At 39.0% G+C, this 25,120-nt stretch overlaps 1 protein-coding gene across 16 annotated transcripts in view; it reads right to left on the bottom strand.

The window, feature by feature from the left end:
- Positions 1–1,044: 1,044 nt before the first annotated feature.
- MARK3 (microtubule affinity regulating kinase 3) overlaps positions 1,045–25,120 on the bottom strand; it is a 54,407-nt gene continuing 30,331 nt past the window's right edge. Inside the window, exons 13-20 of one of the 16 annotated variants that reach the window (XM_017729110.1) lie at positions 23,879–24,096; positions 19,242–19,319; positions 18,477–18,580; positions 13,709–13,873; positions 12,727–12,984; positions 10,361–10,387; positions 5,666–5,710; positions 1,045–3,536 (exon numbers count right to left, since the gene is read on the bottom strand). In XM_017729110.1, coding sequence (XP_017584599.1) covers positions 3,191–3,536; positions 5,666–5,710; positions 10,361–10,387; positions 12,727–12,984; positions 13,709–13,873; positions 18,477–18,580; positions 19,242–19,319; positions 23,879–24,096 — 1,241 coding nt within the window. In that variant the 3' untranslated portion in view covers positions 1,045–3,190. The remainder of the gene's footprint in view (positions 3,537–5,665; positions 5,711–10,360; positions 10,388–12,726; positions 12,985–13,708; positions 13,874–18,476; positions 18,581–19,241; positions 19,320–23,878; positions 24,097–25,120) is intronic. The other 15 variants (XM_017729111.1, XM_017729112.1, XM_017729117.1 and 12 more) reach the window with 15 other exon arrangements.

The raw sequence follows: 25,120 nt of genomic DNA, 5'->3' as shown, positions 1-25,120 counted from the left end.
CTGTAATACAAGAGAAAAAGCTACACCTTGCCCAAATCTGTACTATAAATCTTTAAACCCACAAAGATTGGACCAGAGGCTGTAGCTTGAACAGAAGTAGTGTGCAAAACACTTACCCCCCCAGCCTCTCTCTACTACCTCTGTCTACTTCTCAACATGGTCAAGGACCTCAGGTCTTGTAAAGAAGTCAAATAGAATGAAGTGTTTCAGAAATCCTAAGTACAGGGAAGGTTTGCATAAAAAAAAGCGTATCTGAACTTATTTGTTCCTGCTCAGTGTTTGTTGTTTTATGTATGTATCTTTAAATGCTTTTATTTAATGAAGTAAAACCCCACAACCCAAACTCTTAAGACATTTTTCTCTGCCAGATCCACCAATCAAAAGACACCTTCTTTTTCAGTGCTGGCTGACACAGGTTTCAGTGATAGAAACCTTTAGTCATGAGCCCATTACAATCAACCCCCAACACACCAGTTGGACCACACATTCCAGGACACCAGTCATGTCATTAAATAAAAAATGCTTCTTGGTTGCTATTCACATGTCTCAAAACACTGAGACCTGCTGCTGCCTCCTCACCACACACTGACCTCTGATTATTTTTAAAACTTGCCCCTTAAGGAGAGAAAAACCAGCTGTGATTCAGCAGAGTCTCATCAGCAGTGGCGCCTGCAAACCTACACAGATCCCCAAGGAGTATGAACAGGTATAAAGCCTGTGTTGGGGAAGCAGTTCCTCTTTGGTTCGGAGAGCTGAAGAAAGCATCTTCCTTCCCAGGCAGCTCCCAGAGGCTTGAACACCAAGTGTGCAGCGTGCTAAATATTCTCACAACTCGGTAAGTTTACAAGGCATTTGGGAAGGAAGCTGTTAAAAATCTTTTTCTGATTATAATAAGTGATTTTTTTTAATACCTCAAATAAAGATTTACTCTGAAAGAACCTTCTGAGAACACTTTAAGAAAAAATACCGAAGTACAAACTTTAAATATCCAAAGTATGATACTGGTGCACTTTTTAGAAACACTTACATACTTAACAGGTGAAGTAGGAAGAGAGTATTTCAGAAAACATTTAATATGAAACCTTTTGGAACTTCCATCGAATACAGATTTACATAATTTATCAGAACACTTTTTCAGTTCAGACAACAAAGTGCACTGCCAGGTGAAAAAAATACATTTGGAGGAGTGCTTAAAATGTAGGAAGTGAAAGGATAGGTGACCATTCACCTGAGAAAGTACAATGACTGCCCTGAAATGTCTTATTGCTATTACAAAATGGAGTTTTCATGGAAAAAACCCATACTGAGCAGCACAGGCACGGGCAGAGCACTGAAAGCCAACTGAACTCCGGTAGCACCTGGAGTTCTCAAGCCATGGCATGATACAGAATATACAGAGAATAAAATGCAAATTCAGGAATATTTACTACATTTAACAACTATGATTACCCTTTAAACTAGCATAATCAATATCAATGCTTAGGGGGGAAAGAGAGGGGAAGTCTGCTGCCTTCACAGACTACAGATCACAAGAGCTAACTTGCAAAATATTAAGGACTTTGCATTTTCACCTCGGGTCAAACCTGAACTGTGTACTATGAGTAACTATTAGCTCACTGCAAATTTAAAATGCAAATTTAGGCTCCAGTTTAAAGCACATGTTAAGTACATGCGTTAAGTGCTCCACTGAAATATAACCACAAAACATTAATACAAAAAGTCAAGTAGATAATGCAGGGTATTATCTACACAAGTCCTCAATGAAATAAACTGAGTATCGGTAGGAAACAACGCATGAAGAAATCTCTTCATTCTAGTTTGCAAAACCAAATCCGTTTCACTGCTGTGATGGTTAAAAAGTGGGGGCTATCCCAGAGCAGCTTCATGTCCTACCGAAAGCTAGTTGGCCATCAGAGTTCATCAGGGGCGGGTTCTACACCGCACGGGGACAGAGGACAGTGGACTCCCTCAGCAGCACAGCCACAGACACACTGGCACAGAGCCATCCAAAGCAACACAGCCGGAACCAAGGGGAAGCACACTGGAAGAGAGCTGCAAGGAAAAGCTTCAACTGCTCCTACCTATGGCTGTAGTTTAGCAAGCTGGACGTTTGGACAGAGGAGATCAGTAGCCAATTTGATTCCCACTTTTGGGGTTCAATGCTGAGTGTGCCCAGAAAGCGAGGGACAGCACTGCCCTTCGTGCACCAAGGCCTCGGAACGGCACCGACTCAGACGTGGCTTGCGGCAGAGTATGGCCATGATTTGAGAGTCCCTTTGTGCTTTGTATCAGCCTGACCTAGACTAACGTGGCAAACTCGCTCTGAAAGAAAACCACTACTCAGCAATTAGCACCTCCTTTTACACTGCCTCATTCCCCAGAGAAACAACAGAGAAATGTTCTTAGCTGCGATCAATACTCATAAGCCAAAAGGACAAAGATACAATTTTAGTAGTTTAGCAGAAGCAGAAGAATGGAAGCGTTTACCCAAATATTAATGCACAAATTAACTACATTATTAAAATTTGATTCAGACTTAAATAATAAATAGGTGGGCAAAATATAATGCAAGACTTACTCAGTAAAAGTGAATTTTTAATCATCCCATGAGATCTACTTAGAAAACAGGACTAATAATGTTCACAACCATAAATCCAAACCCTTCACACACTTTTTTTTTCTTAACACAGCAGTGAACTGTAAACCTGCATTTACTGGTTATCGCTTCAGTCATTTTAAATATTAACTCAAGTGTTTCCTCCTTGGCCATTTCAATTTTTAGCACCAAAATTAGCCCAAAAAGAGGTACTGGTACAGCTCGATGTTGTAAATGAATTGTTTACATATAATACTTTATATATTATACACACATACTGTACATTCACACATCCACACAAACAGGAGGCATATTTAAATGAATATATTCTGTGTCTCAATTTGTTGTCAAAGACTTAGAAGCAATGGAAATAAAGCAGAAGGGGTAATATTTTACATAGTAGGCAACTTTAATGCTGTAGTGCACTTATAAAAAAGTCCAACTCTCCCTCCCAGCTCAGCAGCTTTTTTTTAATATCACTATTCAGAAGGATGCAGAAGTTATTGCCTAAATGTTATTCTATACATTTCCATCGGAATTCTCAAAAACACTTTAAATTGCTAACTAATTTACAACTTAACTATTTTTTTCTTGTTACAGCTTTAACTCATTGGCAATTTTGGAAGCAATGTTTTTGAAAGCTATGGATGTTCCCGATATCCGCTTAAAGCGAACTCCATTCAGGGACAGTCTTGGCAGTTTACACACCTCCATCTCCCACTGTACAAGGTTTTCCGCGTGCCCATCTCCATGGACACAGAAAAGCAAGAAACGCTCTCTTTGTTCATAGTCACAATTATTGGCATCCAGGACCTTTCGTATTTCCCTCATCATGTCATTGGGATCCATGGAGCTGGTGGTTTTCATGCTCCAGGTAAAACGCAGTGACCGAGGCTTGGCTTCCTTGTTCTCATCCTTCTGATCCACAGCTACATTGCGGCTGAAAGACAGGAATTTCAGAGTGAGCAGGGCCAGCCACCCTCCCCAGGGGCCACGTTAGTGAAGCCAACACTCAGTGCACACCACCCGGATTAGAGCAGCACTGGAGGCTCCGGCTGCAGCCCAGCCCCGCTCCCCAGCTGCTGTACACACACACGGTCAGGGGAAAGCTGTAGCTGCTGGGGCTGGAACAAAGGTATGGCACATTGAGGTGTGACACAACTGGCAGTCACTGGATTCAGGAGCATGAGGGCAATGACCTTCTGGAGGCAGAACTACATGCAGCACCTACGACTTGATTTTAAGGCAGGTTCTGCTCAAAATTGTATTCTCAGGCCACATGGGCAGCTGAAACACCAGCTCTGTGCTAGAAGTTTCTGGAACATTCAAGTAACAGCTCCCTGTGACAGGAGGGTGCTCAGTCCAGGCCATGGGAGGTGCCCACTTACAGGGAATGGGGTGAGCCCATGCACAAAGGGGCTGGGGGCTCCTCTGCACCTTCTCCTGGGCAGCAGCTGGGAGACCAAGCCCTGGAAGCGCCCATGGAGGCCCACAGCAGCTGGCTGCGAGCAGAAGGAAGGACAGCAGGACCAGGGTCACCCACCTGCTGCCCAGGGTCAACAGGAACCCCCAGGCCTGGGCGGGCTCAGTTACACTCTGGCCTTCCTGCGCTGGGGCGTGTTTGAGATGATCCCTGGGGACACACCACACTGCAGGCTCTGGGGGTGGCCTTCAGAGAGGAAACACTTCCTCCTAAATTGGTCAATAATCCATTAAATACCAACGGCTGACAGAGGGAAAGCAATGAAATCATCTGCAGCTACCAGCTCTGCAGTTAATTGCCTCTGAGACTGATGTGCATGAAGAGAGCTGGAAGTCACTACGAGACACCTCTTCAGTGTAGTTTGTAAAGATGGTGAGTGAGAGGGTTACCATTATTGTCACAGTTTTAAGAGATGAAGCACAAAATATTGAGGGTGTGTTTCCCAAATCTGCAGCTTTTTTTTTTTTTTAAATTAAAAGCTTTTCCTTTGGTAAGGATACGTAAAGTTATATAGGACAAAGGAAAGAAATGTTCCAGAAATTTCTAGTTTGCAATCATTTTTCTACTTTGATAAAATCAGTAGTCATGCAGCTAATGATCAAAGAATTACATTTGGACCTCCAGGGACAAAATATGGATTTGCTTTGTGAGTATTTGTACATTGTCAGTCACCTCTTCAAATTTAGATAAACATATTGACTGTCATACTTAACTATTTTTTGAAAATAGCTAACCTAACTGACCCCAAACCATGCAGTTTAGGTCTCATGTTGAGCCTCCATATTAAGCCAAGCTGCTCTTTGAAACAGACGGCAACGGTTACACCATGTTTTATTTCTACTACCATTAAGCAGGCAATTATGAAAAAGATAAATAAAAAGTGATAGCAAGGCCACAACTAAATAAATATATTTCTCAAATATAACCTATTTCATAATTCTCCCATTAAAAGACTTCTTGTGACTGTGAGAGTCATGGGACTATGCAATGTGATTTGCCAGATGTTATAAAATTCATCATGCAAATTAAAGAGTATTCTGTTTTAAGGTTTTAATTTATTAAGGTTGTAAAGGGCCAGGGAAAACCCCAACTTTTATTCAATGCTTATTTTATTTTTGGAAGCTTTTTCTACTTGAAAACAGTTGGCAAAACCAGCAGTTTGATAATTTCTAGTATTTTTTGATATGCTGATTTTGGAAGAAGAGTATAACATGAAAAATATTTAACTATTTGTGATTTCGGAGATGAGAAATATCTTATCACCCTTCAGTGGTTATTCCACACATTTGCAGCTTCACTAGAGACCACTTATCTACACATCTACACGACAACAGCAAATTACAATGACTAAAATGCAAAAAAAAGAAAAATCACACAAGGGAAAAGGCAACAAGGAAAGATGAAAGTTTAGAACCAAGTCAGTCAGTGCTTTAATAGCTGTTTTGCAGACAGAAATGCTTCTTTGTTTAGTTCTAATGACTTACATGAAACAAAAGCTGCTGCCTGAAGCCACTATGCCACATAATCAAGGGGAGAAAGGTTCAAACTCACCTAAGTAACATTTTAAACAAAAATTTTACCCTCACCTTGAGCCCTCAAATCTCCCGTTCCTCTCATATTCAGTCGGGAGCCTCAATGAAAAGAATGCAGAAGCAAAAGGAAGTGGGAAAGAGAAGACAAATCTTACACTACAATATACAATATCTGAGTAGTTGCTAAAAGATACTGCAATCATACCAAAGGTGTGTTAAAATACAAAACAACAAAGATGTAAAGAACTTGGTAGGTTAGGCCAAACTCAGAATGTAACATACTGTCAAACCAAATGGAAGTCTATAAACCACAGTTTTTAAACCGACCATAACTAATTTTAACAGTGTATGTTTACATGTTAAATCTGTAGAACTCACTGAATAAATCTGAAGTTCTAAAAGCAGAAAATGTGAAACTAAAGTTACAAAGCATATTGAAGTGACTGCATTATTTAGTAAGTACCTCCTAAAAGAGATATAACTCCCACATATTTTTAGGCTAATGTTTTTTAAAAGTTTTATCTGGAATAAAGTATATATTTCAAAAAGTCCCCGTAACTATTTACAGACAAGTCTGATCACCTTGTGTATTTGCATGCACATCAGATCTGAGGTGTTTAAACAATAACAAAATACCTTCATGCAAAAGAAGAAGATGCATATACATTTTAATAGAACTTTAAGAGGTAAATCCAAGATTTCTCAAGTTGTGGTAACCATCCTATTAATTCCCACATGGATGCAGCTTCCCCACCTAAGAGCAAGCTTAAGCTTTCTGTCTTCTTGCAGTGCTTAAAGCTACATTGCTAGTCACTACCATCTACTGAAAGCCCAGGGTCAAGCAGAATTAAGGGGAAAATTATCTTTCTCTACCTTCCCATTGTTGGAAGAGGATGGTTCAACATATCAGCATTAATTCTGCTCAGAGGGATGCTGCCTGTACAACACTCCTACCCAGACTAAGGCAGTACATGGCTTCCCTGAGTAACACAAAGACAGTAACTTGGGTAGCAGGTGTCTAGGGACAGGAATGTAAGACAGTAACCTTATTTTCTGATACACAGTGATATTTATATCAGGGTGTGGGGGGTGTTACAAGGCGTGATTTCCTCCTTTCCTTCCTTTTGAGGGCTCTGGTGAGGGATCAGCCTTGCAAGGTGACTCTGGGAGTCCCTGTCACAGGGCCAGGCGCTGTGCTGGCACTGTGAGGGGCAGGGTGGCAGCACTGGCTGCACGGGCCACAGAGCTGGCCCAAATTCAACTCAGGTGCCACTGCAAAGCAACTGCACTTAACAGGGCACAGAGTTGCTCAGCTGTGAGCTGCTTGTCATGGCAGCATCTGATCAGAACCCTGCTGTCTGAGGCACCGCACAGCTCACAGTACAACAGGGACAACACCACTGACAAATGAATGGCTGCCACAAGCAAGGAAGATACAGAAAAAATGAGAAGAAAGCAACTGGGAAGCCCCAGTGCAAAGTGGGCAGTTATTGTAGTTATTTTCATGAGATCTCGGGCTACTAATCTATGGCGGATATAGGAGAAGGTGGAAAAAGATTTTTCATGTCTGCATATACAGAGTCCACAAAGTCATCCCCTGTGACAGCTCTACAGGACCAAAAAAGAGGTAGGCAGGAATCACCATATGTACCAACTGAACAGATCCATCCCATTCAGATGATTGTTTCACTGGGCAAAGCAACCAACAAGTTAGAAAACACTCCTCAACTGAAAATTAAGGGTACTTGAACTTCAAAGAGCCTTCTGTGTTCCCACAAAGTGGAAGATGGCAGCTTTGTTACAAGCTGCAAACATTTATGGATTTTTGTGGGTTTTTTTGTGTTTTGTTCTGAAATGTGCCAAAGGTTATAGAAAATCAGAGCACAACCAGTTTCCCCAACAATGAATAGCCTTACTGTTGCTGGAATCTGTCCAGAAAAGTCTGTAAGGAAAAATCCCTAATGATGTTCTAACACCCTTTTCAGTTTGAAATTGAGCCAAAGTGTTCAGTTTTTAAACCATTGTACTCTAAATCTAAGAAAGGTCATTATTTAGAATATACCTGCCACTTTGAAATAATAAACATTCTCATGGAAGCCTCTCAGAAAATCCTCACTTTGCTCAGTTTTTCCATGCATCAAAGTTCCATTCACTGAGCAGGAGGAACTGCATAAAGTGACACACAACCTCAAATATGAGCCACCACGCCAAGCTTAGGAGAGCTGTGCCAGTCTCTCAAGGTGCTCCTTCCTTCATGACAGACACTGTTATGGTCCAGCTCTACAGCCCAGCACTGTTGCTCTGGGAACAGTCACTTACTGTACTGCCAGGATTGTTTTGGTTGGGGTTTGTGAGTCAGATGCAGCCCTGAGGCCTCCTCACTTGCTAATACAATCTTCACTTCTGTGCTAGTTTATGCTCTAAATTTTCTGCTTTTGCTTGTGTTTTACATAAACTGATTTTATGGACCAAGACGCTTCTTGGTCCTGAGAAGGGAACAAATACATAGGCAAGCTGTGTTCTCATTTGTCATGCCATGCCTACACATTATCTGCCTCATGGTTTACGAAGGGCTTTCACAAATCTGATTGTTTCCACACATCTGTCCCGAGTTATGCTGTGTTTCCTGTTCTTTACATCTTTGTATGCTATTTTAAATATCCAAGTAAACACAAAGAAAACGGTCTAAAAAGATACTGAAAACCAACAAAAAGTGCACGATGATAAAATAAGATCAATTTATGGAAATGTAGAAATGATGCTGCAATAAAATCCAGAACACTGAGTCATTTTTGCTGTCAAAAAAAAGTTAAGACTTCCACAATATGCAGATTGGCAGAGACAGTGCATAGTACAAGATATATATATATATATATATATACACTCACACATACATATATATATATATATTTGATAACCTCTGTGTACTGAGTACAATAGTAAAAGTCAGCAGTTTAACAAGGAGTGACTGATTATCTACTTTCATTCAGCTCCCTAGAACTGATGTTGTGGCACTATGTATACATGCTACTGGGTTACCATAGTTCTTTCAGAACAGTGAGCTCATAGGTAGGATTCATAGCAAATAAAGCCAGGAGAAACTGCCAAAATCCCCAGCATTTTCAGTTTTTGTACCTACATACAGATCAGGTATGGAGGGACACCACACACACTTAAAACAGAATTTAAAAAGCACACTCTGGTCCTGTGTAGGTGGTGTAAGGCTTTGCAAATTTCTTATTCAAAAAGATGTATTTGTGGAAGCTGTAGCAGATAGCTCCACAATGGTCTAAGACTTCTGGCCCCAAGTCAAATGTAATTTTTAAAAAATTGTCTAAAAATTACCTGAAGTCCCAAATTGAAACAGTAACCTTCTAGTTTAAAACTGTACTCATATTAGCATTCCCCGTCTTTCTTCAGAACAAACGTAGATGCATCCGGTTGTGGAGGGTTGCACAGATCACAATCCTTTGTTTTAGATGTGGTCTGCACCCCACAGCTCATGATGCACGATGGGTTAAAGCCACTGGCACTGCTCAGTTCCAGCTGTATGTTGAGTTGTATGGTTTCTTTCCTTAACTAAGTTATTGCATTTTCTCAAGTCAGCAGTGACAATGCCAGCCAAGCCAACCAACACCAGTTCCAAACACAGACATATTTGGAAGAGCACTGATTATTATCACCATGGCATGGAATTTACTCAGTTAATCAGGTAGGGTACCTTTAGCCTTGCACTGTACATAATAAATCCACATTTAGGCAGCAATTTACATGTCTTAGGACTCCCTAATCTAAGCATTTCTTTGAAACAGTCTAACTCCAAATTACAGTCACAAGAATAGCCTTGTATTGTGAAACTTAAAACATATGCCTGGTTTTTGGCCCCATCTCCCTGGTTTTGATCAGCAGTAGGAAATTGGAAGTACCACCTTTAAGAAGTTCCAAGACATGGTACAACTAAATGGGCTATTACAAAATTTTACTGGAAAATTTACCTGTGCATCAAAATTGTGTAAGCAATTTTCATGAATCATAGTGGATTAATGAGATACATAGCAGCTTGATTCATTCCCAAATTGCAAAACTAAATGAAATCCTTTGGCTTGAAATGTGAATCAGACTTCTGAGCTTTTCCCCTTTCGTTGATGAATCTGCATAAATGCTGTACTTTTTGTTTAAAACTGAAGTGCCCTGTTTGCACTTCAGCTGCAACTCACTTCAACAAATGCAGCCCATTTTAAAATAAATACACAACTATTGAATCTTCATTCAGTCTAACACACAAAACTGTTCAACTCACAACTGTGCTCAGCTGCAGGCAATAATTCAAACCTTTTTTTCTCTTCAATATCATAAAACAGAGAGATAATTTAACATCACTTACCTTTATTTGCTTGCAACCTTATGTTTTGTTTATACTTTCATCATTGTTATCAAACACCTCATTCTTCAAACATAAGCATGCTAAGTGTATTAGTACAGAGAACAGAATTACTTTGGCACTACCAACTCTATCAAAGAAAGAGGAATTCACAAGGCATGCTTAGCATCTTGTTATACAACACAGATGGTGCCACAGATTCTTAGGTATCATCATGAGTTAATGAATTTATTCTATGCTTTCCTCTGAAGAAAGAAAGTATTTAGTTCTCTAGCAGGAAGTTTAGTTTTCAGAAACCCAAGGCTAGAAAAGCCAAATCTTTTGTTACTTGCAGGAGCCACTTTTTTTTAAATATAAATAAATCCTACCTTTTGATAAACCTGAATGACATGTTTCTAAAAGAAATTAAGCCAAAACAACAATTAACAAAAAATTTTGTACAAAATAAATTGAAAAAGGCATTTAGAGTGAAACATGCAAAAAGATCTCATTTAAAATGCACAATCTAAAAATTACACTTCAATACATTCTCAGATTAGGCAGGTTATTTAGGGGCTGAAGAGTAAAACTCTTGGCACTGCTACTTTCAATTTTTTCTGGGAAATATGTCACCAGTATTTATTATGAATTAAAATATATACTGGTGTCAAAACACTTTGAAACTCGAAATCTGCAAGGTCAGGTAAAAATATGTTTGGATTTTCTTCATATATTTACCATAGAAAGCAAAAATCAGTAACTCTACTATAATTATATCTTGAGTATCTTCAGAGTTAGGTTTCTTCCTTTCTTCATAACGTTAGGTCAGCCATGTTGTACCAAAAGCTGCCTTAAATATTTAGCTATTTTAGCGGCAGAAGCTGTAACAATTGCCTACACCAGAATATAAGTAGTTTATAACCAAAGGAATTCTGATTCCCCATAGAGAATGCTACAATAAATTAACAAGTTTTAAGGTTTAAAACATTTATTTAACAGGAAGAAACATAACCATGTCCTTCAGTGGCACTATCCACCTCCTCTGTAGTTTGTACAGCACTGCATGTAACAGAGCCCTAACTGCAAGACATCCTCCAAGTGCAAACAAATCATCTGTAACTGTGCTATTGTGTTACAACTGCATGTTATTTAATCAAGTCCAGATGGAATTTAAACTACTGTCAAAAGCCACGGGGAAAGACTTCTTCAAGAAAACCACACTGCACTGCACAAGTTGAAACTCAGAAGTAATGATAGAAGTTTGAATGCTGCCTAAACAACTGAGTGAAAAGTTTGCATGTTCACAGTTTGAGTGTCCACATTTGGAACGTCAGATGGAAAATTAAGCAAGGATATGACAAACAAAAGTACAGAAAGAAAGAAGTTCCAAAAGGATGTGGCTGATTAAGACCTCACTTGACATAAAGCACATGGCTTAACTCTTAAAAAATATTCAAATTAAACATCTCTCTCTCTCAACATAAAAATAAGGGGGAAAAGCCCAAACCAAATTTCCTAGAGAATAGTGTTTCCCAGGGAAGTGTTACCTGGCAGAGAACTGAGCAAATTAAAACATTTATCAAAGGCTAGACATGTTTTTGTTTTGCACAGAAGCAACTTCTACAGTTTTAAAGAAGTTCACTCTCTAAACTGAACTCAGACAGACATTTGTGAAAAACTGGAGTCTGGCTTAGCATTATTTTGTAGGAATGGGAGACTGCAAAGGGGATACTGAGAGTGAGGCACCTATAGTCATAAAATAGACAGGAAGGAAATGGCTTGCTGCTGATGTGGTATAAGCTTAAAACAAAAGCTAGCAGGCCAAGATCAGAATGATCTTGTCCAAAAAACTTCACCTGATAAGGAGTGTACAAAAGCTTGATGATTATCTTAAAATGCAAGTTGTGGAGATGAGTGGTCTGACATATGTGGTATGGGAACTGACAGGTTTTAAATACAGAAGGAAAAACCATGATTTTCAATTTCAGGGTTTATAGTAACTAATGTAAATCATACATGGATTTGAAATTAGAAGTCCAATTAGATTAAAAACTTTTAGTGCAGGAACAACACCTGCTGAAGCTAGACTTTGGCTAGACCACAATGCCTTCACACCAAACACAGAATCTGCACATGAACTAAAGGCCAAAATAGGAATAAGCTTTTCAAGGTTTGACCAGACTCCTGCCTAGACTCAAATCCTAATACTGCCATTACTTTAAGATAGCTCGTGACAGCACTACTGCCAACAGAAGCTTTTGTCTCCTGCCCTTACCCTTTCATCTGTGGTATTTCTATTTCTGTGCTGCCAGCAAGGTTATGCGGAAAACACTGATGGACTAAGTGACTGGGAAACACAACCTGAGCTGCTAATGCTACATCAAATATCTAGACTAGATCCCAGTTTATGCCATCTACAGATGGACTATGCAGCCACTGAACAACTTTTCAACTGAGCTGAAATGTTTAATCTCTGCAGCATTCGTACCTCATTCGTTTGAGGTTGAAGAGCACAGCAGAAACAGCACAGACTAAACTGTCTCACATTTAATCCCATTTGATTCAACTCCCAAAAACAAATGGCTTCTGTAACCAAAATAGAACTATGAAAAAATCACAAGCAACTGCATTTTAAGTTGCAGAATTTCAGCTATTAATGAGTAAACGTGGACAAAACCACCAAAGCAATGAGGTATTTCTACTATAAAAAGGAAAAGAAGACAGGAACATTGCACTGGCATTTTAAGAGGCTTACCTTCTTGTTAGTTTTGAAGTTAGTTTACTAAAGAGATTAGTGGAGCCCCGGGTGCGGGTCTGTGAGAGTGGCGTCGCCTCGTGGGACAGGCTGGGCGAGGCGGGCGGGCCGTTGTAGGTGGCGGTGCGGCGCTCGCGGAGCTGCCCGTGGAACGTGCTCCGGCTGGCCGTTCCTCTGGGGAAACGAATACGGTCAGGGGTGGTCGCACTGCTAATGCTGTGAGTTGAAGCAACAGGAGTTCTCTGATCGGGAATAGTGCTAGGGCAGAAAACAAAAAAAACCAATGCTAGAACGCCTTCACACAGGCACTGCGGCTCAGGCAGGAAAAACAAAACACTTTGTTCTACAGTAAAGCATAAGCAGACACTTTTATATAGGCCAAGGTTGGAAATACCAACATTATTACAGCACTGTATGGAATCAAAACTTGTAAGAAGTTAGGATTAAGAGGCTGCCGAAACAGAAACCTACATAGGCAGAAAAGTGCAACAGGAGTATCCTGGAAAAGACCAGATAAACCAGGCCTACAATGTTTCACTGAGAAGACTGATAAAAGAATAGACCAGTAAAGTTTCCTCCCAGGAAAGAGAATAGGTAACTTTAATGTCTCTCCCTCCGCATTCTGTACATACATCTTTGAAAGTCTTGCTAATTTGAAAGTATCCTACACAAAATTCTCTACAAGCGAACCGCTCCAAGTAGTGAAGTCCTTCAGGATACACAGTTTAAGTCCCCACAAACTTTGACAATAGGGAATGTCCAATACTCCTAACAATGGGAAAAAAATTAAGGTTCACTATTGCAGGATTATGTCACAGACAGCCTGACACACCACAAGACAAATGTAAACGAGACTAAAAAAATGAGGAAACACACATCTTGTGGGCAAAATATACTAAAACAATCTAGGACTAAAATTCCACAGCACAAAGTTAAGAAGCAGTGGGTATAAGTTAGTGTCACAACGATTTCTGGTTCTTACATAGGCCTGAAGTTATCTGCGCCATTGTCTATTGGAGGCAACATCATCTTCGTGTGCACAGAGGCTGACATGGACATCGACTTCTGATGTCGCAGCCGAACACTGGAGAAGGATGTGGTACAAACTGAAGCAGGGCTAGCTGCGTAAGCGAACATTTCTGTCAGGCTGCGAGGGGGTTTGGGTTCAGGCAGAGGCAGAAAGAAGAGCATGATGGACCAACAACAAACTACTGCATAGAAAAAAAAAAGCAAACTTTTCCTTCTATTAACTGGTTTATCAAAGAACAAGAACTCTAACAGCCCTCCTCTTCTATGTAAACAGCAGTAACTACCCTATACTCCCCTTAAAAAGCATCCTTACTTACATGGCACTGGACATCTATAAGTGACCATGCTCTTACCATTAGCATTAGTTTGCAGTGATACCCTCCTTGATGTACAGAACCTGAATAACTCAGAATTCTATGCCAAAGCTCTAGGATAAAGCACTGATGTAACTTGTATTGCTCTTAACAGTAAACAATGCATTAAAATCCCCACCAAATGCACTTTCCAAAAGACTCACAATAGCTCCATTACTACAGTGAAATCCTTTGTTTTCAGAATGCATCCATGTTAAAAGAAATAAGTGAAAGTTGGGCAAGCTGTCAAATCTACATCAGATAACTGAGGGACTTCACAGGTACAATTGAAACCAAAAATATCATGATCTTTAACAACTCCAGAGAGGCCAAAAGAAAAAGGCTGCTAATAATGAACCTGTACGTGTAGTAGACACTGAACATTGCTTGCTGTTCTCTGAAGAAAGAGGAATGAATTTTGAAGAGCATCTTGTATTGCTTGACCATGAACATTTAATTCTTCAAATTACCATTCAGGCTTTGAAGGAAAGTATAGAGCACTGTCTCAGCAGAATGGCCAGTAAGCTGCCAGCTGTATAATATGTTCAAATAGGAGCATTAAATTTACTTGTTTCTTTAGGCCAAAATACTCTTTGCAGCCTTCACATTACCTAGTAATGATAAGGATAGGAGAAAAGTGAGAGGCCACAAGATGTTTTGGGCCTTTCAGACTACACCACCATGTCATTCATCTGAAGTTTGCTTTAAAAGTAAGACAATTGTAATTCAGAAATATTGCTCGAGGTTAAGAATTCAGTAATTCTCAGTGACAGTTTCATGACACCATATGTTCACTTTCAAGTTACTTCATGGTTACACACACAAACTCAAGTCCTGTTACCGAATTCTGGTACACCAGACTTTGGAGAGGAGAATGCTAGTGCAGCTACAAGTGTCAGCTCACCCACTTTCTCAGGCTCAGCTCCCAAAGCATTAGTACAAAACACCACACAGCTCAGACTTGGTTTTGGTTTGTTTTTAACTTTTCTGGATCTGAAAAACTTCATCTGAATCATGCACACATCTCAACAATGCTGAATCCATCAGGATGACAACTACAAGCACTACTTACAATGAAGCCTTCAATACAGGCCCAGCATTTACATTACCCCAGGGCATTAAGAAATTGTAAGAAAATGAACATTCATCCCAAAACTAATACCCTGAAGTCACGTAACTGGTCACTAGCCTCTCAAGCTCTTCCAGCTCCTTTCCTCTATATTTGCTGCAAAAGATAAAGAATCTAGTTTTACAACACAAGACCCAAGTTCTATTCAGTCACCTGCCTCCAAAGATGTGACATCTAAAGGTATCAATCAGGGACCTTCTCTTCCTCTGATGCTTTGCTAGAAATCAGCTTCCTTGGATTACTAGCCTGGGAACACAGGAACAGCGAACTAACAATCACCAATTAGTGCCACGGCTTATTAAAAATCTGAAGCTGTTGTAAATCATTTGTGTTACAAATGATTTAAAGCAATTGCTTATCATTATGAAGAGTGTTTCATGAGTCCCCAAGTGCGTTAATTAATGCTCAGGCTTTGGAGGAAAGCCAACAGAGTCATCTCCAGCAGAATGCTTGTGTCAGCCACACAATGTGTCAAAGTAGAGATGAGAGACTTACAACTCTTTGCTTCTACCAGTCTGGGTCTTCAAGACTACTCTCTCCAACATCAGATCTACTGACTACTGACTCTTTAAAGTTTTCATACTTTCAGAAATAGTGCCTTCTCAGAATTCAATGTGCAAGATAAAAACAGAACAAGCAATGTTTTAACACTTCCTGTACAGAAAAAAGAGATTTTAGATGTGTGCACCTTGCCTTTTACGGTAAGTCTCCCAAGTTTTCAGTGGGTCACACTCAGTATCTGACTAGCTATGGAAAATCTAAAATCCAATCTGTAACAAATCATTTACAGCAATTACTCCTGCTTGTAACATTTGCCACCAACAGACATTTCAAAACCACAGAAGTAATTTTAAAGGAAACCTTGGATATGGACAAAGCCCAGGTTCAACTTCAGATCTTGCTTCACAGAAGAAAAAAACCCCCAAGTTTCTAGAGTTACTTTCTGCCAAGCTGAGAGTAAAATATTAATTAAAGATTAATTCTGAAGAGCCAGTCCCATCAATAGCCATGTTGATTTTTCCTGCACTAAAGGTCCCTGCATTTCATGTGACCAGTCAATGCTTTACCCAGTTACAGCAACAGAATACATTCAAATGTAAATTCTGAATTCTGTGCCAAATCACAGTAATTCTGAAACTGTGCCAAAATAAACATGCAGTTTAGTATTGAAGCATTTCAGACAATGACAAGTCTCCAACTGTAATAAAATTAACAATGCATTCTCATTACCTTTTCTCTTTTAAACCTTCTATAAAAAGTAATCAATGTAGTAATCAAAAAACGCATGATAAAAGCTATAAAGACATTTTTTACTTGTCTGTGAAAATAAAAATTCTCAGACATTTCAAATGACCCAAATAAGGCTAGTTTGTAGAAAAAGCAAATGATGTTTAAATATAATATTGACAATAAAAGGCAAATTACACAAGGATAACCAATTATGAATATAAAACACAACTAATGTAGTTGTCTAGTGCTACTCAGTCTTAACTTTGAGATTAAGACCTATATGTGACAAACCAGAAAAACATCAGTTTGCTGAGAAACTCAAAGCCGGGGAAAAAATTTACTTCAAAAGATAGCTCCTTATGAGTATAAGCTTACTCCCAAATTAAGGGAACATCTAAATCTCAAGCATTCCTAGTAAACAGTATCTAATAACTTTTAAAAACGTAATACGGAAATTGTAGACAAGATATTGCAAAGATACTAGTTTAAGGGTGAACAAAAATTGTAATAATCCAAGTAGTTAAGTAATAAAAAATTATCAAAACTATTATGGACAGAAAGATTCATTTTTTCAAAGAGTGTTTGAGAAGAAAAAAAGCTATTAATGGTGAGCTTTAATTGAAACAATTTGGTAACACTAATAAGGAGTAACCAATGAAGGCTGAGACAGACACACTAAGAGACAGTACCAAGTAGCTATGCTGTACTTCACAAGACAGGTGACTGCAGGCCCAGCTGGCCAACTACACTTTTGGCAGTCTTCAGACTTATACTTGACTCTTTCCTTAATCACTTTCCATTTGCAGAAAGCTAGGAGGAAGAGACAGGGTCAAAATCAAGTTCTTCATCCCTAGGCTCCAGGAATCAAACAGGGAACAGACAGGCTTTCCATCCAACATCACAATTTCACCACTCTTCCTAATCGACTGCCAAAAGGAGGGGGAAAAATTTTGCGCAAAAAGTGGCAGATCTTCTGCCAACTTCACCACAAGTTAGAAAATAGGAATTTTCCTCCCACCATTTACAAAGTATCATAAAATAAGGAAGGGGTAGAGAAAATTGGGAAGGGTAGGAGAAGGGTACACATTCCTTTAAGTACCAGCTATATGGCTCTCCTGGCAAGGGTTAACTACTTAATTGTTACCAGCTTTTGACAGCAGTAAAATTCTGAGAAGAAGGGCTGGAAATTAAAATACCCTCAGCCAGCCAGGAAATCTGGTGGTATTCCTCCCAACTGCTACTGTATACCTGATACCTACTTGCACTATAATATTATTTCCAACAGCTCTTCTCAGTCTTCACAGGATGGCAGTAGACATGACCACAGTGCCAACACATGAAGTGGTTAGCTCCAGTTCCATTGCATGCTCTACTCAGGGTTTCATTCAGTAAAGTAAAAAGAAATTTGTTATTTCTCTGTTTTCACTCAGAATATGGAGATACCCTGAGGAGGGAAGCAGCTGAATTCTGTAAATCCTGGGAAACAGTTAGACTGCCAGACTACCAGCAAGGAACATTACTAGTCTAAGACAATGGCCTATCACTATTTCATCTTTGCTCAGAAAAAATTACCTTCTCCCTCAGACTTTGCAGCAAAAATGGTATTTCAAATAATCCCAGTGAAGCAGAGTTGAGAGTGAAATGAAAAAAGAGAATGGCTCAAGAGAGATGGACTTTGCAGTCTGACACTAAACAAGGCTCTTCTGCAAGCATGTGCTGTTTGGCCACAGGAGTTCACAACAGATTTAAGATGAAGGCTGCTACAAATTTTTCATGTATTTAACCAGAAATTAGAAACTTCCTTTTACATTCTAAGCATAGAATATAAAATTCAATATAGGAAAAAATCCCCAACTCCGATATACTTACAAGTACTCCATAACCAAAGATCTGTACTCACCTTTCATTAAGAATTACATTAGAATATCATTTACTTTTAAATTAGGCATTACAATTTTTTGGAAAGGTGAAGACAAGGGACATACACCATAGGAAGATATTTCATATACCTGTTCTCCTTGCCATTTTGTATCACTGAATGCCTATCAGCAGTGGTTCTTTCACTACAAACATATGTGTTGCGCCGTGTCATTGCTCCAGGGGTAGTATTATTCTACAATTAAAAAACATAGGCTTGTTATTCTCCACAAAAGGCTTTTCCGAGGTTAAGTCTGCATATAATTGAAGGCTTTTTACTTACTGCTAGTTTTACACAGTTCTAAAACTTACAACAATTAAATAACTTAATATACAAACTCCATCTAGTATCTTTAAGGAATAATGCAATCATAAAAAAATAATTCTAACAAGTTGTTCTTATATTTCATATTGATGGCTCAAAATTAATATTCCTTAAAGTTTTTATTACAAAAGTTCTGAATTACAAATTCTCAGTATATATAGCATTCTTCCTCATCTGGATAGCCTGTGTCTTTATAGCCTATTTTTGAAATACTTTACCACTTGTAGCTTGGAGAATTTTCCTTTAAGTTAAAATCATACCCTTAAACAAGATAGGAAAAGCAAAGACTTAACAAACAAATGTGGTAAAATTCAGTGGGAAGGTAAACATGGACTTTTAAATATTAAGATACTATGAAACACTAGACAAGTTTTAAAAACAAGGAAGAATAAGAGACAAATTGCAGAGAATTTTAGTAAGACATTTTTTAAAATACACATTTAAATACAAGCATAATACATTGAGGACAAGAGAACCAGGGGAACTTAAACTACAGACCTTACTTTAGAGGGGAGAAAAAAAATAGAATTACTTTGCCTCTGTCTTTACAGAGAAAGAGGGTGGAGATATGCCCAAGTTGGCGGTCAATTTTCCAGGAACGACTGAGAAGCTATAGGTAATTCACAGATAACAGAATTATAAAAAGTTAGATGCAATTACTGTAGGAAAAGCATGGTGGTCCAGACAAACATGCACCCCCAGGTTGTAGAGGAAGCTGGCAAGCCTTTGTATTTTTTTTTCTCCCCACCCCAAGAACGAAACACAGGAAACTGCAAATGGTTGGAAAAGTGGAAAAAAACCTTTAAAAGTTTTCTTTAAAGAAAAGGATCACAGGGCAAAGCAGGAAGCAAAAAAGGCTATTAACTTCAAACATCACTGCTGGGGAAAGTCTTGAAGGAGGCCAGCTTAAGGGAATGACTGGTCAGCACCTGGATAAGCACATGTTGAGTAAGGAGGGCCACTAAGAATCAGGCAGGGGACTTCATGCTCAACTAACCTTGTGGAGTTCTTTGAAGAATTATGCTATGACGGACAGGGGAAACTCAGCGGATTTTAAAAATAGCATTAAGAAAAGGTTTCGCATAAACGGTCACAGGAGAGAGTCATGGCAAGAAGGATTAAAAAAAAAGAAAGGAAAAACTAGTTCAAGCACAAAAGCAGAGTAGCCAAACCTTTTTTGTTTCCAAACCTGAAATAAAACTGTTAAAGTGGAGTATTCTCAAAATAACTGGCAAAAGCTCCTCCAGTGCCTTAAGGCAAAATATCTGCTGTCTAGGGAGTCTCATGCAACACATTCCTAGAGTTGCATATTTAACCATCTTGTCTAAGAGACTGCTGACCTGTTTGTTACACATCTTGTTACACAAATGTACAAATTAAAATGCAACAGTGAAGTGCACAACCTCCTGGTGTTAAAAAGTACAAAGACAAAGAGTATTTCAGATCAGCAGAACAATTAATTAAATTGTAAGATGCATGCAGCTGTCTGAAGGGTTCTCAAGTATTATTCACTGGATATTCCTTAGGGATAGGCATGTGCCAAGCATCAGCAGAAGTTTTCCTGGCTCCTTCCTTGTACTTTATTCCTTGTACATCCCTTGTCTTCATATATGTTTATTTATTTAAAAAAACACCACCACTGATTCTTCTGCTTTCCCCTGACATTTATCACTGTGCAAACTCCCCTCTCTTTATTAAGCCTGCCAGCAATGAAAGCTGTGCACCTAAGGCAAGGTTTTGTTTGTCTGCTCTTGGGAGGTTACACTGTGCAGGACACTTCGTGGAAGCCTCAAAAACCAATGGTACAGTGAAATATTGCCTATTAGTATCTGCAGATCATTTTGTTCTATGTTCTGAACATACTAGAGGATGAAGCACCTAAAATATCCAACACTGGTCTTCTGGTGGGAAATAAGCACAATAATCAGAGGCTTCCTTCTTTCCATCTGCTCCCTTTGAACATGAAATACCGGTTTCCCTTGAGAAGACACGACAACATTACAATGTATTGTCATGTTGCACATCTGGAAAGACAAGACTGCAATCTTTGTGCTGGACCAGACTTTTATGACTATGCATTTTCAGGTTTGGGAGTGGACAAGTTTTGGTATTAATATCTGAAATTAGAGGACTGCAAGGACATGCTTTCCCAGCTCATTCTGAAATGCAAAGATGGAAACATCAGTATACAATTTTTCCTGTTTGGCTCAGATTTCAGAGATCAGAAGAGATTTAAGCATTTCAAGGTTTCAAATTTCAGTTTTAGCAAGAATAGTCTTGGTACTGGGGCCTTTACACTTTCTAGTGTATGACCTTTCACGATTCATCAAGAAGCTCTTCAGCTGTGACTTTTTTGTTCAGCCAATCCCCAGACTGTTAATCTCTGGACATGACTAAACAGCACAGGTGCACAGCACCGGAAACTGGTGTCAACAGCACCCCACTCCCTGATGGAATGACAACCCCTAGGGTCAGGGTTAGCTGCCTAAGTTCATCCTCATGGCATCGTCTGCCTTCTTTGCAGGGGAAGCTGACACAGCAAAAGCACATGTTGGGACTTGTGAGCACATGCACAAGGCCCAGTCACAGCACAGATGATGTATTTGTGTTACAGCACCCTCCTCTTTTCCTAGAGAGAGTCCTGTGTGCTCTGCTCAGGCAGGCTATTTTCCCATTAAGAGACATCAAGGCAAGGACTGATGAAAAACTTTCAAAAAAAGCTTCTGACTTGGAATAGTGAACCAATCTATTTACTTAAGAGCACTAGTACAGTATTTGGTCCTGGATGATTTTTCAAATGTACCACCTATTATCCTCTTCCAGTTTTCTTAAAGCTGTTCTAGGGTTCTGGGGCAGCTTTATTACAACATTGAGAAAAAACCCAAAGCTCTAGGAAATAAACAAGGAATTATTAAAACACAGATATACCAGTTCCTGCTAACTATCCAACATCTGTAGCAGCTTTTCATTATTAATTTAGTATTTGCCCAAATAGCTTGAAGATTTCGGATGTGTATTTGTTCAGCTTGCAGAATTATTTGGTTTACAAGAGTTTAAACACTCTGTCAACTTTAGAAGTACAGCTTGGAGCCCCTCCCTCCAGTCCCAGACTTAGCTATATGCTCTACAAGCACAACTCTCATCCTTAAGTGCAGGCTTATAAGCTTTGTTATTTAATAAGAGTGGCATGCAACTGACTGAGGGTCTCCAACAAGGACTGGTTCTACTGCTTTTGCTGTTCTGTCAAAATAATAATTGTTTTTATAGGGTATTTTTCCATCTCTTCAGTGTTTTTTCGTCATATTACAGATTTTAGGACTTCAGTGCTCAGTAAAACAGAAACTCTCTTCACCTCAAACTTTTTTCAACCTCAGGGCAATATGGTAACTCCAATAATTTTTTTTCCTTCTAGATGCATGCCAACACTGTAAGAAATAGAATTCCCTACTCAGTTGTAGAAAATGAGTGAAAAGTCAGTGCTTCCCTTCACCCCCAACAACCAGAAAGCCAAAGACTCATCTTTAGCAGGGGGGAAAAAAAAGGAAAGAAAAAAGAAGAGTTTGTACTGTCTGGTGTGAAGAGCTATAAACAGAGACAATTTTAAACACTAATTATTGAGTGACAACATTAAGTCTGATTTCATGTTCACCACCTGGTATCACTGCTTGTAAAAGATCAGCTGGATCAGCTGCACACTGAGTCAGGGCAGCATCATATGGTTATGAGCTGAAATTTTATTTCAGGTACAGTAGTAAGGAATTTGGAATAAACCTACTGGAATAAATCCCCAGTATTTGGGAGTGGCATAGAACAGCAGATGAAAAGATACTGAATGTAAAGTATGTTGTAACTGTGACACAAATCTTTTGAATAAGGCACCGTACAATACCAAGTGAAGTCCAATGTAGGACAAAACTGATTTGATTATCCTACCATTTTGAGATTCAACAGCTAAGAACTGTCATGTAAGAAAAAACCAAATCTGAACGGTTTTTGGACTGATAAGAACAAAGGGAAAGTGTGGGGGACCACAAAAATCAATAAAGGATCCTCCAAAATCCTGAGTTCTTGCCCACATTTATGAATAACAGCTGCTACAGTGGAAGATGTGTTTTTCTAAGGAAACTCTTGGGCTGATATCCTTGAGCCAAGTCACTACTAGCCACTGAGCCAACTGACAATAGAGGGCCAATAAAGTAAAACACGTGCCATTTCACTTCTTTTGCTTCAGACTGTCAAAAAGCTGCAGCTCAGGAAGTTCTGTCTCATTTGTTGTAAGTAATGCTGCTGAGTATTACAACCAAATAAATATGACAGCTCTGTGGGATAAGTTAAAAAAAAAAAAAAATCACTCTGTTGCAAGTTGAACAAGTTGAATAAAGGACTGAGAATTTTTTTATTCTGAAAAGAAGGATTTTTTCCAATACAAAATCCCAAAGTTTTAGAAATTAAATGTTGCAAGACTGAATTATTATTATCTGAAAACATATTTCCAACTGTGTCTTTGAGGGAGGGACCACAGAGAACACATTTAAATCCAAACTGAACAAAGGATTTTCTTTTGGCACACTGCCTATTGCTAAACCATGTATATTACCTACTTTTGCTCCTTTGTATATTTTTCTTGTTGTTGTTGTGGTTTAGAGGCAGATGGGGGAAGCCCACAAGGACAAAAGCCAGGCACACTGCTTTTGAATACAGGCTGAAATATACCTTTGAAGAGTTTTTAGAACTACATTTCTTTGATAATCTTAACAACATAACTACGACTTAAAATAGCATGTTTGAGGACAAAGATTAGGTGGCTCCTTATACACATGAAACTATAAAGGAGGATAACAAAAATAGAGGTTTCATTCTTTTGTACAGAGGCCAAAAAGGAGTAGTTGGTGATATCAGGAGTAATGTAACTACCTTTTTTTTTGTTTACTTTTTTAAATACCCAAAATATGTCTGTTTACTAAGAGCTACTAATGCTAATTATGAATACTGACTACTTCAAGACTGTTAGGAGGTAACTTGAATAGCTGACATTGCAAGGGAGAAAATACCTACATTTACTCTTGATAAATGACAGGTAGTATCAGCACCACTGATAAATCACAGGTTTAACACTTTTTAACTCCTCAAAAAAATTCATGGTTTTGATAAATAAACGTTTCTACTTACACTAGGGACAGCTGAACTTTTCTTACGTTCAGGAATATCAGCCTTATTGGGATTGCTGGCATTTCCAAGCATTGGGCTAGCTGGTGCAATTCCTCTTCCTGCAACAGCACTACTGCTGGATTTTCTTGACTGAATTCCTTCCTCTTTGAGGTCACTGTCTGTAGTGCTAGTCTGGCTTCTTTTGGGATATGCCACTACTGAGGGGATGGATGGTCCAGCTTAAAAAACAAACAAAAGAAACAGGAAAAGGATTTTTCTTCTCAGAAGTTCAGTAACTATTTTCCACCACAATGGAAATATATTCACACATGAAACAACACAGTTAACACTGAGAATCGGAGTTTCAAAAAGATAATAAAATTATTGAAATAGATGTATTTCAGGAGACAGTAAAATACTGTGAAAAACAAAAACCTTGCAAGGTGAAGATACTACTTGATTTCCATGAAAGTTTCATTAATTTCATGAAGGTTTCTAGTTTGGCTTGCTAGGAAAACCCTTCGGAGTCATCCTAGACACTTAACAAGTAACAGACTCATTCAAACCACGCTATCCCCCATTAGCACAATACACTCTTCAAGCCAATTTCCTGAGACAGGCACCTTGTGACACAACCCTGGAGCACCAGCAGCACTGATGGCTGTTGGTCTGTGCTCCTCCAACAGCCAGAAGTGGCAGTGGTTCCCCACCACCCTCCCCACGTGTGCAGGAACAGACAACTGCTCCTGACACCTGAGAATGAGGAAGCTCCTTCAACAGTGCCAAGCTCCCTCTTGCTTTAACAGGTTCCTGGACACTGGGTAAAGCCTGTGGGTGGTGTCAGGATTGTGTTTCTTGACATCTCACACCTCTGAAGAGGATACATCAAGTTATATCAACTTCTTAGTGAAATGTTTTAATAAGAATTAATCAAAAAGTGTATGTATATACACAGACAAAAAAATACATATAAATACATAAACATATAAATATATAATACATAGCTAAAACATGTTTTAAAAGTATCAAAACCCCCAGTAATTAGCATCCCAGAAGACTCCCCAAGGAAAGCAACCTCTGAATGCACTCGAGGTATTTCAATGTAGGCCTAAATGGTGATTCCTTTCATGAGTTAAGTGTCTGAGCAGGAGGATGTTTAAGACATTTAAAAAATCCTAATCTACTATATTGCACTCTCATTAAGCAGAAGAGTTGTAAGTTTGTCAGAGTCTTTGTTCTTTAGAAATTGAATTCCTGCAGGAC

This window comes from Corvus brachyrhynchos, unplaced genomic scaffold, assembly GCF_000691975.1.
Source record: "Corvus brachyrhynchos isolate BGI_N302 unplaced genomic scaffold, ASM69197v1 scaffold1, whole genome shotgun sequence".
Classification (NCBI taxonomy): Eukaryota; Metazoa; Chordata; class Aves; order Passeriformes; family Corvidae; genus Corvus; species Corvus brachyrhynchos.
This window is presented reverse-complemented; position numbering and strand designations above follow the sequence as displayed.